At 37.7% G+C, this 14,748-nt stretch overlaps 2 protein-coding genes across 2 annotated transcripts in view; one reads left to right on the top strand and one right to left on the bottom strand.

Annotated features, from left to right (window-relative positions):
• Nucleotides 1-1,853: 1,853 nt before the first annotated feature.
• On the bottom strand, nt 1,854-10,299 carry PIERCE2 (piercer of microtubule wall 2). The gene is made up of 2 exons (XM_007456612.1): nt 10,282-10,299; nt 1,854-2,346 (listed from the first exon to the last, which is right to left on the bottom strand). The coding sequence occupies exons 1-2, from the start codon at nt 10,297-10,299 to the stop codon at nt 1,999-2,001; spliced, it is 366 nt and encodes a 121-aa protein (XP_007456674.1). The 3' UTR covers nt 1,854-1,998.
• Nucleotides 10,300-10,550: 251 nt separating this feature from the next.
• Nucleotides 10,551-14,748, top strand: part of CCPG1 (cell cycle progression 1) — a 39,947-nt gene continuing 35,749 nt past the window's right edge. Inside the window, exon 1 of the mRNA XM_007456613.1 lies at nt 10,551-10,842. The gene's annotated coding sequence lies outside the window, so the exon portion shown is untranslated. The remainder of the gene's footprint in view (nt 10,843-14,748) is intronic.

Here is a 14,748-nt window from a genome sequence, read left to right as displayed (position 1 = left end):
CGCCTGGTGTGTTGTATACATATAGACATATATAAATATTTAACATGCTAATAACATGCAAATAAAATAGTTACATAAATAAAATTTATGTACCATAAATACATAAATGTTATGCATATATGGACATAAGTATTTACATGTAAATATGTACACATTTTACGTTTACATATTTACACATGTATATTTATATGTCTGTTATACATATATGTATAACATAAACATAAACATTTATGTTCTATAACATTTATATATAAATATGCATACATATTTATACATATGTCTTTTGGTCTGTTTTCCCCTACTAGAATTTATTAGAATCTAACCTCCATGAAGGCAAGCTCTTAGTGCCTAGAATAGTCCCTGGACTTTGATAGGCACTGAATGACTACATAATTGCATTCCAGACAATAGGCCTGATTCCAAGATACTCATCCTTTCTAAGAATTTTAGCAACAACAACAAAACAAAAGGCCTAACCACCTGTCATAGTAAGGAACTTTAGGTTAACCTCTAGATTCTACATATTAAAAAGTTGACTTCACTTTCTGCAAATCAAGCACCTACAGTGAAGGGGGAAAAGGGTTTGTATACTTTATGCAGAGAAAAATCTGGTAAACTCAAATTCTGTTGCATCATTTGCCTGGAAATCTTGTGCACTGCCTTGATTTTTGATGTTTTAGAGGAAGTGAACAAAACTAATTTTTTTTTCTTTCTTGTGCCAAATATCATATTTTGGGATATTTGAAAGGATTTCATGAGGCTGCAGAGTTTGAGCTGTTTCCTCACATCAAGCCATTTTTGTAAATAGAAGATTCAACTTTTCTGGTCCCCTAGTGACTCACAAGATTATTTTTTCTAATTGATGTTAATATCCTGAACCTGAAACCAACAGGGAAAAATAAGAACAGTGATTTTTTTTTTTCCAGTAAAGGTACTCAGATCCAACTGAACAGGAGGTTTCAACAGATGGCAGCTGAAATAAATCTCTCTATATAGTGGAATTACAGAGTTTAAAGAATTGTATAGCCCATCATCTACCACTGCTCATACTCTATGTTAAAGATGTAGCAAAGTAATTACATTTGGGGAATTCCCTGGTGGTCTGGTGGTTAGGACTCCTCACTTTCACGGCCTGGGTTCAGTCCCTGGCCGGGGAACTAAGATCCTACAAGCTGCATGATGAGGCCGGAAAAAAAAAAAAAAAAGTAATTGCACTTATAAAAATGTGCAACATTGTCTCACATTTTCATTCTTGTATAAGTAAAGTTTCTTCTGCCTGGATGGACCTTGCCTTTGATTTGGCTTTACCTTCTCCAAATGTTTCTTTTGATCTTGGTCTCAATTTAAGCAATTCTCTGTGTCTGAAAGACCTTTTACGTAGTTGACATTACATAAATTATCATGTATTATTAATTTGCTACTCTCATTCCCCCAAATATTGTTTATTGAAACAATAAAAGACACTTTTCTATTTCTGTGTTCCATTTGCATCATATAGCACCTGCCATAAGTAGGTGTTCAATAAATATTTGCTAAGTGAATGAATGAATAACAAGTCCTCTCTTCCACCAGTTTAGCAGTGTGAACTGAAGCTCCCCAAGTTCTAAGCTATTAGTTGAAATAACAGAAATGTAGGAAGTTACTCATCAGAATCTTCCTTAATTCAGTTTTCAAAATTAGAGTTCCTGTGTTCCTTTGTCTTGATAAATATACCCAGTAGACAGTTGAGATCCTGAAAGCCTTTTGAAGCTTTTGGACTACATGAACTAAATAAAACTAGGTATAATAAAATGCTTTCTACCTTTTATTCTATTTTGAACACATTTTTATTTAAGAAGTCACTGTCATTCAGCTATCAGTTGAAATGCTTTATTTCTTAAAGGTATTTTAAAAAAATTCATTCAAATCTTTTTATATTTCAAATTAGCTATCCTAGACTTAGATTTAAAACTCATTTTTCCCGAGTATATTTTCTCTTTATTTAAGAGTAATATATTTTCATAGAGTGTGTTGAAAATTAGGAAAATCAAGGGTTTTTGTTCTGTCAGGTGCAGTGTTTAGAGTGTTATTTTGATAAAATCCAGTAGCTCTGATATTGCTTGAAAATACTTGGTCCTTTGGAGTATAATAGCAGGGGAAAAACTGTGGCATGGGTAAAAATTCACCATAATTACTTGAATTGGTTTTATACATAATCATCTTAGGTTTTGATAGTGAGGTAGCTGTATGGAGTGTCTTTGGGTCCAACATACATGAAAACACAGGATTGCCAGGGTTCACACAAGGAGGCAGTTGTTCAGGTTTCATTTCTGTTTCTGAATTTGAAGCTGAAGTACTTTTCTTATCCTAAAAGATAAATGCATAAAATAATTCTCAATTATAAAGTTCTGGAAAAAACCAGAATTATTTAAACTTAGCCCTAAGCCTTTCTTACCCCACTACTCACAAAAAGTAACTCGAAAAAGATCAAAGACCAATGTAAGATCTGACACCGTAAAACTCCTAGAAGAAAACACAGGGAAAAAGCTCCTTGGAGTTGGTCTTGGTAATTTTTTGGATATGACAACAAAAGTACAAGCAATAAAAGTAAAAATCAATAACTGTGACTACATCAAACAAAGAAGCTTCTGTGCAGCACAAGAACAGCAGAAGGAAGAGGCAGCCTTGGAATGGGAGAAAATATTTGCAAACCATACATCAGATAAGGGGTTAATTTCCAAAATACCTTTAGAACTCATACAATTCAATAGCAAAAAACCAAACAATATAATTAAATAAAGGGCAGAGGATCTGAACAGTTTTCCCCAAGAAGACATACAGATGGCCAACAGGTACATGAAAAGATGTTCAACATCCTTAATCATCAGAGAAATGCAAATCTAAACCATGATGAGATATCAATCCACACCTGAAGAATGGCTATTATAAAGTTAAGAGAGAATAAGAGTTGGCGAGGATGTGGAGAGAAGGGGACCCTCGTGCACTGTTGGTGGGAATGTAAATTGGTGCAGCCACTGTGGAAAACAGTATGGAGGTTCCTCAAAAAACTAAAAATACGGGACTTCCCTGGTGGCGCAGTGGTTAAGAATCCGTCTGCCAATGCAGGGGACGTGGGTTCGAGCCCTGGTCTGGGAAGATTGCACATGCCGCGGAGCAACGAAGCCCGTGCACCACAACTACTGAGCCTGAGCTCTAGAGCCTGCAAGCCACAACTACTGAACCCATGTGCCACAACTACTGAAGCCTGAGCACCTACAGCCTGTGCTCCACCACAAGACAAACCACCGTGAAGAGAAGCCCGCGCACCACAACTAGAGAAAGCCCACGCGCAGCAACGAAGACCCAACGCAGCCAAAAATAAATAAATAAATAAAATAAATGAAAAAACAACCATAAAAACTAAAAATAGAACTATCATATGATCCAGCAATTCCACTTCTGGGTATATATCCGAAGGAAATGAAATCACATCTTGAAGAGATAACTGTACTCCCATGTTCACTGCAGCATTCACAATAGCTAAGACATGGAAACAACCTAAGTATTCATCAACAGATGAATGGATGAAATTTTGGTATATACACACACACAACGAAATATTATCAGCCATAAAAAAGGAACGGATCCTGCCATTTGCAGCAACATGGATGGACCCTGAGAGCATTATGCTAAGTGAACTTAAGTCAGACAGAGAAAGACAAATACAGTATGATCTCACATACATGTGGAATCTAAAAAAAAAAAAAAAAGTCAAACTCAGAGCAGAATGGTGGTTGCCAGGGGCTGGGGATGGGGGAAATAGAGAGATGTTGGTCAAAGGGTACAAACTTCCAGTTATAAGAAGAGTAAGTTCTAGGGATCTAACGTACAGTATGGTGACTACAGTTAACAATACTGTATTATATAACTGAAAGTTGCTAAAAGAGTAGATGTTCTCACCATATCCACACACAAAAATTTGTAATTATGTGAGGTGATGGACATATTAACTAATCGTATTGTTAATCATTTCACAGTATATATGTATATGAAAGAATCATGTTGTACCTTAAACTTACACAATATTATGTGTCAATTATACCTCAGTAAAGCTGGAAAAACAATAGAGAAGAAAACAAAAACTTAGCCCCATCTACTCTCCTTTTGGGAGTCATTTTCTCTGGAGGACATTGAAGAGTATCCATTCAATTATATATATCTGTACAGAGCAAACTTGTCAAAAGTATGTACAAGGTAGCTTTTTAAAATCCTGTACTAGAACTATGAGAATTTATAAAAACGTGTAACTTATAGAGTAAGACTGCAATAGGTCATAGTTCGAAGAGGATGTACAGCTTAATTTCAGAGTGAAAAGGGAACAAGATAAACATTCAGGGATCTTAACCTTGTGGGGGATAGCCATTAAGCAAATAATTATACAACTGACTAATTATAATTGTGGTAAGTGCTATGAAGAAAAAAATTCAGGATATTTATGAAGACATATAGGGGGTTCTAACCTAGTGTGAGGGCCTAGGAAGGCCATTCTGGTGAAGTGTCGCTGAATCTTAAGACTGGAAGGCAAGGAAGGAAAAGATAGAGGAGGGCACAAAGAAAAAGCATGGCCAAAGTGGAGTAAGTTAGAGTGAAAATGGCTGCAGATGAGAATAGAGGGGCAGGAGCCAGATCCTGAAGGGTCTGGTTGGCTATGTGAAAAGTTTAGATCTTTATGGTAAAAGCAGTGGAAAGCTATTGAAGCGTTTTAAGGAGAAGCATGTCATGATGTAATATGCTTTTTAGTAAGATTACTCTGGCGGCCGTCAGAGACTTGAATGGATGTGGAGAGGAGCTTCAGTATTCCATGTGACTGACGATGATGATTTATAGAAGAATGGTGGTATAGAGAGAATAGTAAATAAATTTGAGACACATTTTGGAAGTAGAATTCATTGGACCTGGTGATTGGATGTGGGTAGTGAGGAAGAGGGACAGATCAAGAAAGACTCCCACATTTCTGGACATTTGGGTAGATGGTGGTGCCATTTACTACAATTTAATATGTAATTAACATATATAATAAATTTAATAAATATTTAAAATATACATAACTTAGCTATTTGGGGAGGGAGGGAGCAAGATATTAAAAAGAATGGGTACAAAAGTGCATATTGCTTTCTAGCAATGCATATAACATGCTTATCCTTAGTAAAGTCGGGACTTCCCTGGTGGCGCAGTGGTTAAGAATCCGTCTGCCAATGCAGGGGACGTGGGTTCGAGCCCTGGTCTGGGAAGATTGCACATGCCGCGGAGCAACGAAGCCCGTGCACCACAACTACTGAGCCTGAGCTCTAGAGCCTGCAAGCCACAACTACTGAACCCATGTGCCACAACTACTGAAGCCTGAGCACCTACAGCCTGTGCTCCACCACAAGACAAACCACCGTGAAGAGAAGCCCGCGCACCACAACTAGAGAAAGCCCACGCGCAGCAACGAAGACCCAACGCAGCCAAAAATAAATAAATAAATAAAATAAATGAAAAAACAACCATAAAAACTAAAAATAGAACTATCATATGATCCAGCAATTCCACTTCTGGGTATATATCCGAAGGAAATGAAATCACATCTTGAAGAGATAACTGTACTCCCATGTTCACTGCAGCATTCACAATAGCTAAGACATGGAAACAACCTAAGTATTCATCAACAGATGAATGGATGAAATTTTGGTATATACACACACACAACGAAATATTATCAGCCATAAAAAAGGAACGGATCCTGCCATTTGCAGCAACATGGATGGACCCTGAGAGCATTATGCTAAGTGAACTTAAGTCAGACAGAGAAAGACAAATACAGTATGATCTCACATACATGTGGAATCTAAAAAAAAAAAAAAAAGTCAAACTCAGAGCAGAATGGTGGTTGCCAGGGGCTGGGGATGGGGGAAATAGAGAGATGTTGGTCAAAGGGTACAAACTTCCAGTTATAAGAAGAGTAAGTTCTAGGGATCTAACGTACAGTATGGTGACTACAGTTAACAATACTGTATTATATAACTGAAAGTTGCTAAAAGAGTAGATGTTCTCACCATATCCACACACAAAAATTTGTAATTATGTGAGGTGATGGACATATTAACTAATCGTATTGTTAATCATTTCACAGTATATATGTATATGAAAGAATCATGTTGTACCTTAAACTTACACAATATTATGTGTCAATTATACCTCAGTAAAGCTGGAAAAACAATAGAGAAGAAAACAAAAACTTAGCCCCATCTACTCTCCTTTTGGGAGTCATTTTCTCTGGAGGACATTGAAGAGTATCCATTCAATTATATATATCTGTACAGAGCAAACTTGTCAAAAGTATGTACAAGGTAGCTTTTTAAAATCCTGTACTAGAACTATGAGAATTTATAAAAACGTGTAACTTATAGAGTAAGACTGCAATAGGTCATAGTTCGAAGAGGATGTACAGCTTAATTTCAGAGTGAAAAGGGAACAAGATAAACATTCAGGGATCTTAACCTTGTGGGGGATAGCCATTAAGCAAATAATTATACAACTGACTAATTATAATTGTGGTAAGTGCTATGAAGAAAAAAATTCAGGATATTTATGAAGACATATAGGGGGTTCTAACCTAGTGTGAGGGCCTAGGAAGGCCATTCTGGTGAAGTGTCGCTGAATCTTAAGACTGGAAGGCAAGGAAGGAAAAGATAGAGGAGGGCACAAAGAAAAAGCATGGCCAAAGTGGAGTAAGTTAGAGTGAAAATGGCTGCAGATGAGAATAGAGGGGCAGGAGCCAGATCCTGAAGGGTCTGGTTGGCTATGTGAAAAGTTTAGATCTTTATGGTAAAAGCAGTGGAAAGCTATTGAAGCGTTTTAAGGAGAAGCATGTCATGATGTAATATGCTTTTTAGTAAGATTACTCTGGCGGCCGTCAGAGACTTGAATGGATGTGGAGAGGAGCTTCAGTATTCCATGTGACTGACGATGATGATTTATAGAAGAATGGTGGTATAGAGAGAATAGTAAATAAATTTGAGACACATTTTGGAAGTAGAATTCATTGGACCTGGTGATTGGATGTGGGTAGTGAGGAAGAGGGACAGATCAAGAAAGACTCCCACATTTCTGGACATTTGGGTAGATGGTGGTGCCATTTACTACAATTTAATATGTAATTAACATATATAATAAATTTAATAAATATTTAAAATATACATAACTTAGCTATTTGGGGAGGGAGGGAGCAAGATATTAAAAAGAATGGGTACAAAAGTGCATATTGCTTTCTAGCAATGCATATAACATGCTTATCCTTAGTAAAGTCAAGTCTATAAAAAACATCAAGCTTCAATAATGAAGGTGAAAGAATTCAAATGGAACAGACTATATGGACCTTGTTTATCACTCATTCAACAAATACTGAGTACCCACTGTGTACCAGGCATTGTTAGATGATGGAAAAATAGTGATCAACAATCTAAAGTTCCTAGAACTTACATTTTATTACATAGAAGACAAGCACATAGGAAACCATCTCAACAATGTTGGGAAACTGGTTATTTTTTAAAAATGTAGATCTTCACCTTTAAATATTAGGTGTCACCAGTTCTGGGTTCTGATGTTTCCAGTGATAATAGCTGCGTGACTTTGATAAAATTATTTTGCAAGGATTCAAATTCCTTGTCTATAAATATAAAACAAAGGAGATGGATTAGATAGTCTTTTTTCTTTTCCTAATCTGAGGATATAAGGGGTCTCCAAATGTAGCAATAGGAAAGTGATTTTCAGTTATTTGAAAAGCATGAAGGTGTATATTTACTTGTGATAAGGCTCTTAAAAATGATTCTGTGGTGTCCATGTAGGCAAAAAATTTTGGTAGTTAAAAAACCCTCCAAATTTGGCAACTTCTGGAATACTTAAGATCTAAGTCCTTCCAGATCAGAAATTATATTATTATATCTAACCTCATAGGGATTGGCAGGGTACCGTAACTCTGACTTTTTAAGGTTGCATTAAATAGAAGGTTGTTTATATGCATTAAAATTCTTTTGCTTTGAAGACTCTATAGTAGATTCTTGTGATTCATGAGGCTGAGACCCTTTAAGAATTCTAAATCCTTAAAACTAGCAAGCATATAATCTCAGTTTCTCCAACTCTAAAATGGAGGAAAGAATATTGACTAAGTTGCTGTGTCAGGCTTAAGTGAAGATCAAATCTGGGTCAGATTAGTTCGGTTCCTCTGAGACTAACCCAGCTCACTCTGAATTCTTGGGTTATTCTACTTAATGTCTCTGCAAAGTTAAGTTCCCCACTGTCAGGAACCTATTTGTTTTGAAATCTTGAGTTCAAACCTGCAAATGTGAAGTATTTACTCCACTTTCTTTTCTTTTGTTCAGATTTGAAGAAGTATAATACAGTGTTGGAGGAGTAGCACAGGCAAGAACTTTGTGGCCTAGATTCCAATCCTTTATCATCACTGCACCTTTGTTTTTATATTGTCTGTAAAACGGGAAAAAAGGGGGAAAAAAAAAACCTAGTTCCTGTGGTTGTGGAAATGAAAGAAAATCGGATGTAAATGATACGCTGCTATATAAATGGAACCAATTTTTAACATTTTCTTTTTTGCAGGTATACTTCAATGCATATGCATGATCTTCCAGAATTCAGTTCTGAAATTTACAGGTTAAGAAAACTTTACAGTAGTGTGCTACCATTTACTAACACTCATTATCTTGTAGGAAGCTGGCAAAGCTGGAAGTAGAACTCATCAGATCTTGCTGTTTATTCTTTTTTGACACTGCTTATTAATTTGTTTTAAATATCAAGAGCACAGACATTGGAGAATAGTAAGTCACCAGAATCCTACGGTATCACAACAGGTCAGCTTTTCTCAAAATGTCTAGGTTCTCTCAGCACATGGAAGGCTTCTTAGGTGGAAGGTGCTACCCTGTGACTTGTGAGAAAAAGTACCAACCCTAATTTACTTTATGGACACCAGTCAGGTTGCCCAGGGCAACCTCAGTCCCAGAGGTTGTGACTTTCAAATCACCTTCTGCAACTGGCTCTAAAATTCTGATCAACTTTGAATCAAAATGGAATACAGAAAACAGAATCTAGTCAAAATAGAAGACAAATTAACTGAAAAATTTTGTTGGCATAATCCGTACCACACAATCTGTAAAAGTTAGTGTCTACCGAAATCTTTTGGACCTCCAGGACAATTCACAAATGTTTACGGACTTGGAAACAAAATACCCCTTGCTTTTACTTTATGTCCTAGGCCCTCACTGCAACTTTCTTATTTGGGTTTTGACCTCTTCAAATCTGGTATTCTTAAAAGGTAGAGTTCAAAACAGATACAATCAAAAACAAAACAGCCTAATATAAAGAATAATAAAAAGATTACTTTAAATTCTCTGCTAGGTTATACATTGGGTCAGCAACTGTTACTGAAGGAGAAGAAGGTTAATGAAAATTATAAATGAATCTTTTAAAATCGATTAAGTCTAAAATTAGACTGTGCAAGTGCCTTGAAAATCTACAAATAGATGGTATTAGCTTCCTTACTAATTTAATTTTCAGGCTCTCCTAGAATTAGAGAAAACCAGGCCACTTTGACTTTTCCAAGTCTTTTGTTATAAACACACACACATTTTTATAAAGATAAATAACAAGCTACTGAAATAATAAAAATGCCCATTATAGAAGCTGTAATTATAAAATTAAAAAAATTTTTTTTTTTTTGGTTTTGTGTCACAGTTGATGTTAACTAGAGTAACAACAAAAGCAAAAAAACCCTGTAGGTCTAATTTTGAGGCACCCTTTTGTTTCTCCTCAGGCCCACCATCCTCCTTGTTCATTTTTTTCTTAATTTATCTTTTTCTGGCCACAATTAGGTGACAGAGAATTAAACCTTAACTTTCTACTGTTTCCATCAACAGTGAGTATAAATGCACCATATCCTTTTTTCCCCTCATATCCTTTTTTGAACAAGACACAATATAAACAGATGTCAAATTAACAAGGTACGTTTTTCTTGTTCAAAACCATCACGGCATTTTGCAATGGGGCATGAGTTGCATACCGTCCCCAATCATCTTTATACCTTCAGAGGCAATTCTGGCTTAATGCAATGCATGTTACATCTGTGTAGCCCAGTGGTTGCCTACAACGGTGGGTTTTTTTGGAGGGTGGGGGTGGGTGGGAGTGTGGGGTGCCCCAAATTTATAGTAAAGAGTACCGACAGTCAAAAACATCCAGCCCTCTGCCCAAACCCACCCAGTCGCACTCGGTCATTCTCGATATCTACTTTATTTTTTTCGGCAAACGCAGTCTTTTCCTGCAGCGGATGGCAAGGCCAGCGAGCGCCGACTTTTACTACACCCAATTAAAGCAGCAAAGAGAAGGCGAACCGTCGGCTGGATGCATACGTGTAAACTAATCGGCCTAATCCCGGGAGCCGTCCTCCGGGGTGGAGTCCTTCGGAGAGGCTGTAGCAGGCCGTCTCCACAGTAACCGGCCGCGGCGCCTCTGCAGTGCTGGGGCCCGGATGTTGTGAGGATCACGGCCGCGGGGCCCAGCTTCCTGCAGCCTGCCGGCGGCGGGCTGCGCTCCTCTTCGGGAGTCGTAGTTCTTCCCTCCGCCGCCGCCCGGTGTAAGGCGCGGGCGGGACTACGAGTCCCGGCATGCGCCGCGGCGCCCTGCCGCTCTCCGCCTTTCGGCTGCGGTCGCCTGCGAGCAGGTTGTTGTTTTTATGAGAGGCGTCACTGCTCTCGGAGCTGTGACCGCCGCCACCGCGACAGCTAACGCCGTCGGGCGGAGGTGGCGCTGCTCCTTCAGGTACGGCCCTGGGCAAGTTTGGACCCCAGGAGGGGAGTCCGGGCCGGCTGTCCTGGCTCAGCCGCCTGGCGGAGGCGGTCGCGGGGTTTCCGCTGAAGGGGGGCTTGACCCTAGGCGCTCGGTGTTTGCGGCCGCCTGGGTGGCGTCCTCGGAAGGCGAGTCTGCATCCGCCGTGGCGGAGCCGGTCCGGTGGTCCTGCAGCCTCGGTTCCCTGCGTTGCAGACGCGAGCGGTGTGCCGGGAGTGTGGGGGAGCCGACAGCCCAGGGGACGCACCCGCCTTCCTCCGCTGGGCTGGCTTAAGGCTCTCCTCGGTCCTGATTGATGAGAATCCATATGGTAAGATGTTATGTGCGTCACCCCGCCGGGTTTTCAGCCGGCCGGTCTTTTTTGGTGACGTTTGAGCCCCGTGATGACAGGAAGAGAAAGATTAATTAATGTGTTTAAGATTTCTGCTGTGAGCCTGGCTGATAATGATCAATTCTCCCTGTCTATCCTTTTCCGCCTCCACCGGTCCCCTTCCTAATCGATAAGCCCTCCGTAGCAGCAGGTCACACCGTGCCTTGTACGCGTTACTGTTTATTTAACGAATCAACTTTTTGCCTTTGGGAGCGCCAATTTTAACGAGCTCAGCCAATTAGGTACTTTGTTGAGTGGGTGAAATTTTCACTCAGTCTGGCTTTATTAAAAAATGGAATGGAGCCTTCCTGTAGCTAGAATAGGTAATTATTTTAGTACTGCGAATTTTAGGAGATTTGCCTCGTCAAATAAGGTCACATCTACTGGACGGTACTTGAAATGTCATTAGCGCATCGTATCTTTGGCTTAACGTTTGAATCTTATTAGGCCCCACCTTTCTCAGGGGGGTATTTATCACACCTTGGACGCTAGTGTGAATGGTTTACTATACTTCCCTGAGCTATGGTCATAAAGGGGAAGGGAAGGGAGAAAGTGAGGGTATTATTTTCATAAATAATTTCTAATCCTTTACCCAACCTAAGGATGGAATTCTAATTAAAGAAGCTATTAAAAATCATTCTCAGATAATATTTGAGGGTGTGGGAAATACTAGTTTTTAAATGAAAGTAGGTTAGAAAGTAGTGTAATACTAATTTTGTTAACTAAATAAACCATAGGACTAGAAGTGATTCGATGTCTATTAGAAACAAGACTCAAAGGAGTGTAATAGTTATAAAAGTGATTAGATGGTGAAACTACAAATTATTTTTTTCTTTATACTTTTTGGTATTTTCCAAAGTTGCTATAGGAAAAAACCTTAATTTAAAAAAAAGGACACAGGTGCAGCAATTCCAGTTATACAGACTCTTTAAACATTAATTTTAAAAAGCAAATAACAACTACAAACAACATAGGCAGAGCCCCTGTTACTGCATCCACGGACTCTGAATAACAAGTTTAAATGTATGTGAGTTGTTGAGAAGTGACAAGAAATGCATTGGTTGGACTGGAAAGGAAACAAAAAAATATGACAGTAATTCTTAGCATTTGTACATCTCGTCTTATTTTGATCTGTTTTCTTTTCATTTTGTACAGTAAAATCAAGACAAAATTGCTTACTTTTCTTCAATTAAGGGAGTGCAATCTTGATTATTACTATAACTCAAGGTGACAAAGCATGGGCATATTAATCTGAAAAGATCTGGGATGTAGCAGGATTTTTCATTTATTATTTGTAAACATTTGCCAGTGGAAATAAAGAAGTTAAACATTATTATAAAATGGGGGCTTTAAGCTTGTTTTCATCAAGTCATTTCAAGTATCAATACTATGTTTTATATGCCTGATATTTTGGATTATGTTTTTGTTTCATTTTCTATTATGGATATGTTGGATATGGTTGGGTAAGTAGCATATTTAGCCCACATTTTGTTTTCTGTCATAAAGAAAGGGCCACATTGTTCTTTGATAGGAATAGTCTATGTATTTTTGCAGTTATCAGTCTTGAAAAAATGGGGTTTACCTCAATTCCAAGTGTCCATTGACTCAATAAAATAGCCATTCTGAAGCTTTGTTTTTGTGTTTATTTTTTTTGCTTTTTTGTTTTTTAAGCTGTAGAAGTCATACTTTGTTTTCTTAGGTTCTTTTCTTTGGAGCATTGCTTCTCTCCCCAAATTTCAGTTTCTTTTCAATATTTTCTATTGTTTTATCTTGTGTATTTTGTGCCCTTTGTTGGCTCAATATCTCACTAAAAATTTGGGTTCATTTACAGGGCATAAGAAACATTCATAATTACTTAACATGTTTGATTTACTAACTGGTTCCACGGTATTGTCTAGGTTGTGTAATTGTATTTTATCTAAGTTAAATATTTTAAAAATTAGGTGAGTTTGAACTGAGAGCTTAGAAGTAGTAGTTTCTGACATGTAAAGAATATGGACACAGTGCAAGGCCTGTTAAGCCCAGGGTATTTTAAAACAGAAAATGCAGACTCATCTAACAATGCAGAACTACTAGAGGCTGAATTGCTTTTGTGTTTGTGAGTGGTTAAGATGAGGAAGTTGCCATATTGTAGGTGATAACTTACATTTTCAAGAATTTTCTTCCTGGGAGTTGGGCAGTTTTTGTTTTGTTTTTAAATTTATTTGTAAAAATGTGTTATACAGTTTTTAAAGGTTACTTTCCGTTTACAGTTATTACAAAATATTGGCTCTATTTTCCATGTTGTACAATACATTCTTGAGCCTATTTTACACCCAGTAGTTTGTACCTCCCACTCCCCTACCCTGTATCGCCCCCCCCAACCACTAGTTTGTTCTCTATATCTGTAAGTCTGCTTCTTTTTTTGTTATATTCACTAGTTTGTTGTATTGTTCATGTTCCACATATAAGTGATATCTTACCATGTTTGTCTGTCTGGCAGTTCTGCAGTTTTGACTAAATTAAAACAGTTTAAAAAAAATGAGTTGGTTTAAAAGGTCATGTTCGATGTATTGCACCAGATAAACTTGAAAATAAAAATCTCAGTTTGAGTTCTAAGGTGAAATTTAACTCTATAATATGGGGAGGATTGCAACTAACTGATAGATTTAGAGGATTTTTTTTCCAAGGGGTGTTTAAGGTGTGGAAACCTGCTTAAGGGCTTATAGAGTTTTCTGAAGGAAGTATTAGCAAGGAAGTATTAGTATTAGCAGCAAGTCAGAAATCTAATTTTTCTTCTGTATTTGTCCATAAAGCAGTTTCCTAAAACCTTATTTCTGGTTCATGATGCCAGCATGATGAAATGTGAAAAAAGAATTGGATTGGGAGTCAGGACATTTAATGATGTTGACAAATAATTTAACTTATGAGCTTCTATTGTTTCCATTTGTACATAATAAGTAACAGCCATTGCCATACTTCATGGGGTATGTGTGAAGATCAAATCAGATATAAAAAGTCGTATCACTTTGTAAGTGGCGGAGTGATCTACCCATGCAAAGTATTATTGGCCTGCGTAGGTAACGTTTACATAAAGCATATTATACATTTGAAGTGTGATGACTTAATGTGATATATATACTTTTGGACTGAGAAGTTTGACGGAAAAAAGTCAAATGGGATCTTCATTTGATTTTTTTGATAGTGCTTTTTGCCTTTTACTAGGTTGAAGGGAACCTGGCCCCTTTTCCTGACTGTGACTTTGTACTCTGCTGCATTAAACGTTCGGAAATTGCAGTGTGCTTTTATGGTTCAGCCTTTAATTTTGGTTTTGATTTGTTTTAATTGCACATCTAAAGTATAAAGAAGATCATCAGTGTAACTTAACAGTAGGAAGTGGATGTTGTTTTTAATGTTCTAAAACGGTTCTTTAAGTTGATTTCATGAACGGTGAGTTTACACAGAATGTCTAATTCCAGGTCCTCCCAGAGATACATTACATGTGCAAGCATTTGTCTTTCAGGGAAAGA

Source organism: Lipotes vexillifer, unplaced genomic scaffold (assembly GCF_000442215.2).
Source record: "Lipotes vexillifer unplaced genomic scaffold, Lipotes_vexillifer_v1.1 scaffold861, whole genome shotgun sequence".
Lineage (NCBI taxonomy): Eukaryota > Metazoa > Chordata > Mammalia > Artiodactyla > Lipotidae > Lipotes > Lipotes vexillifer.
Note: the sequence above shows the minus strand (reverse complement) of the source record. Positions and strands in the feature narration are given on the sequence as shown.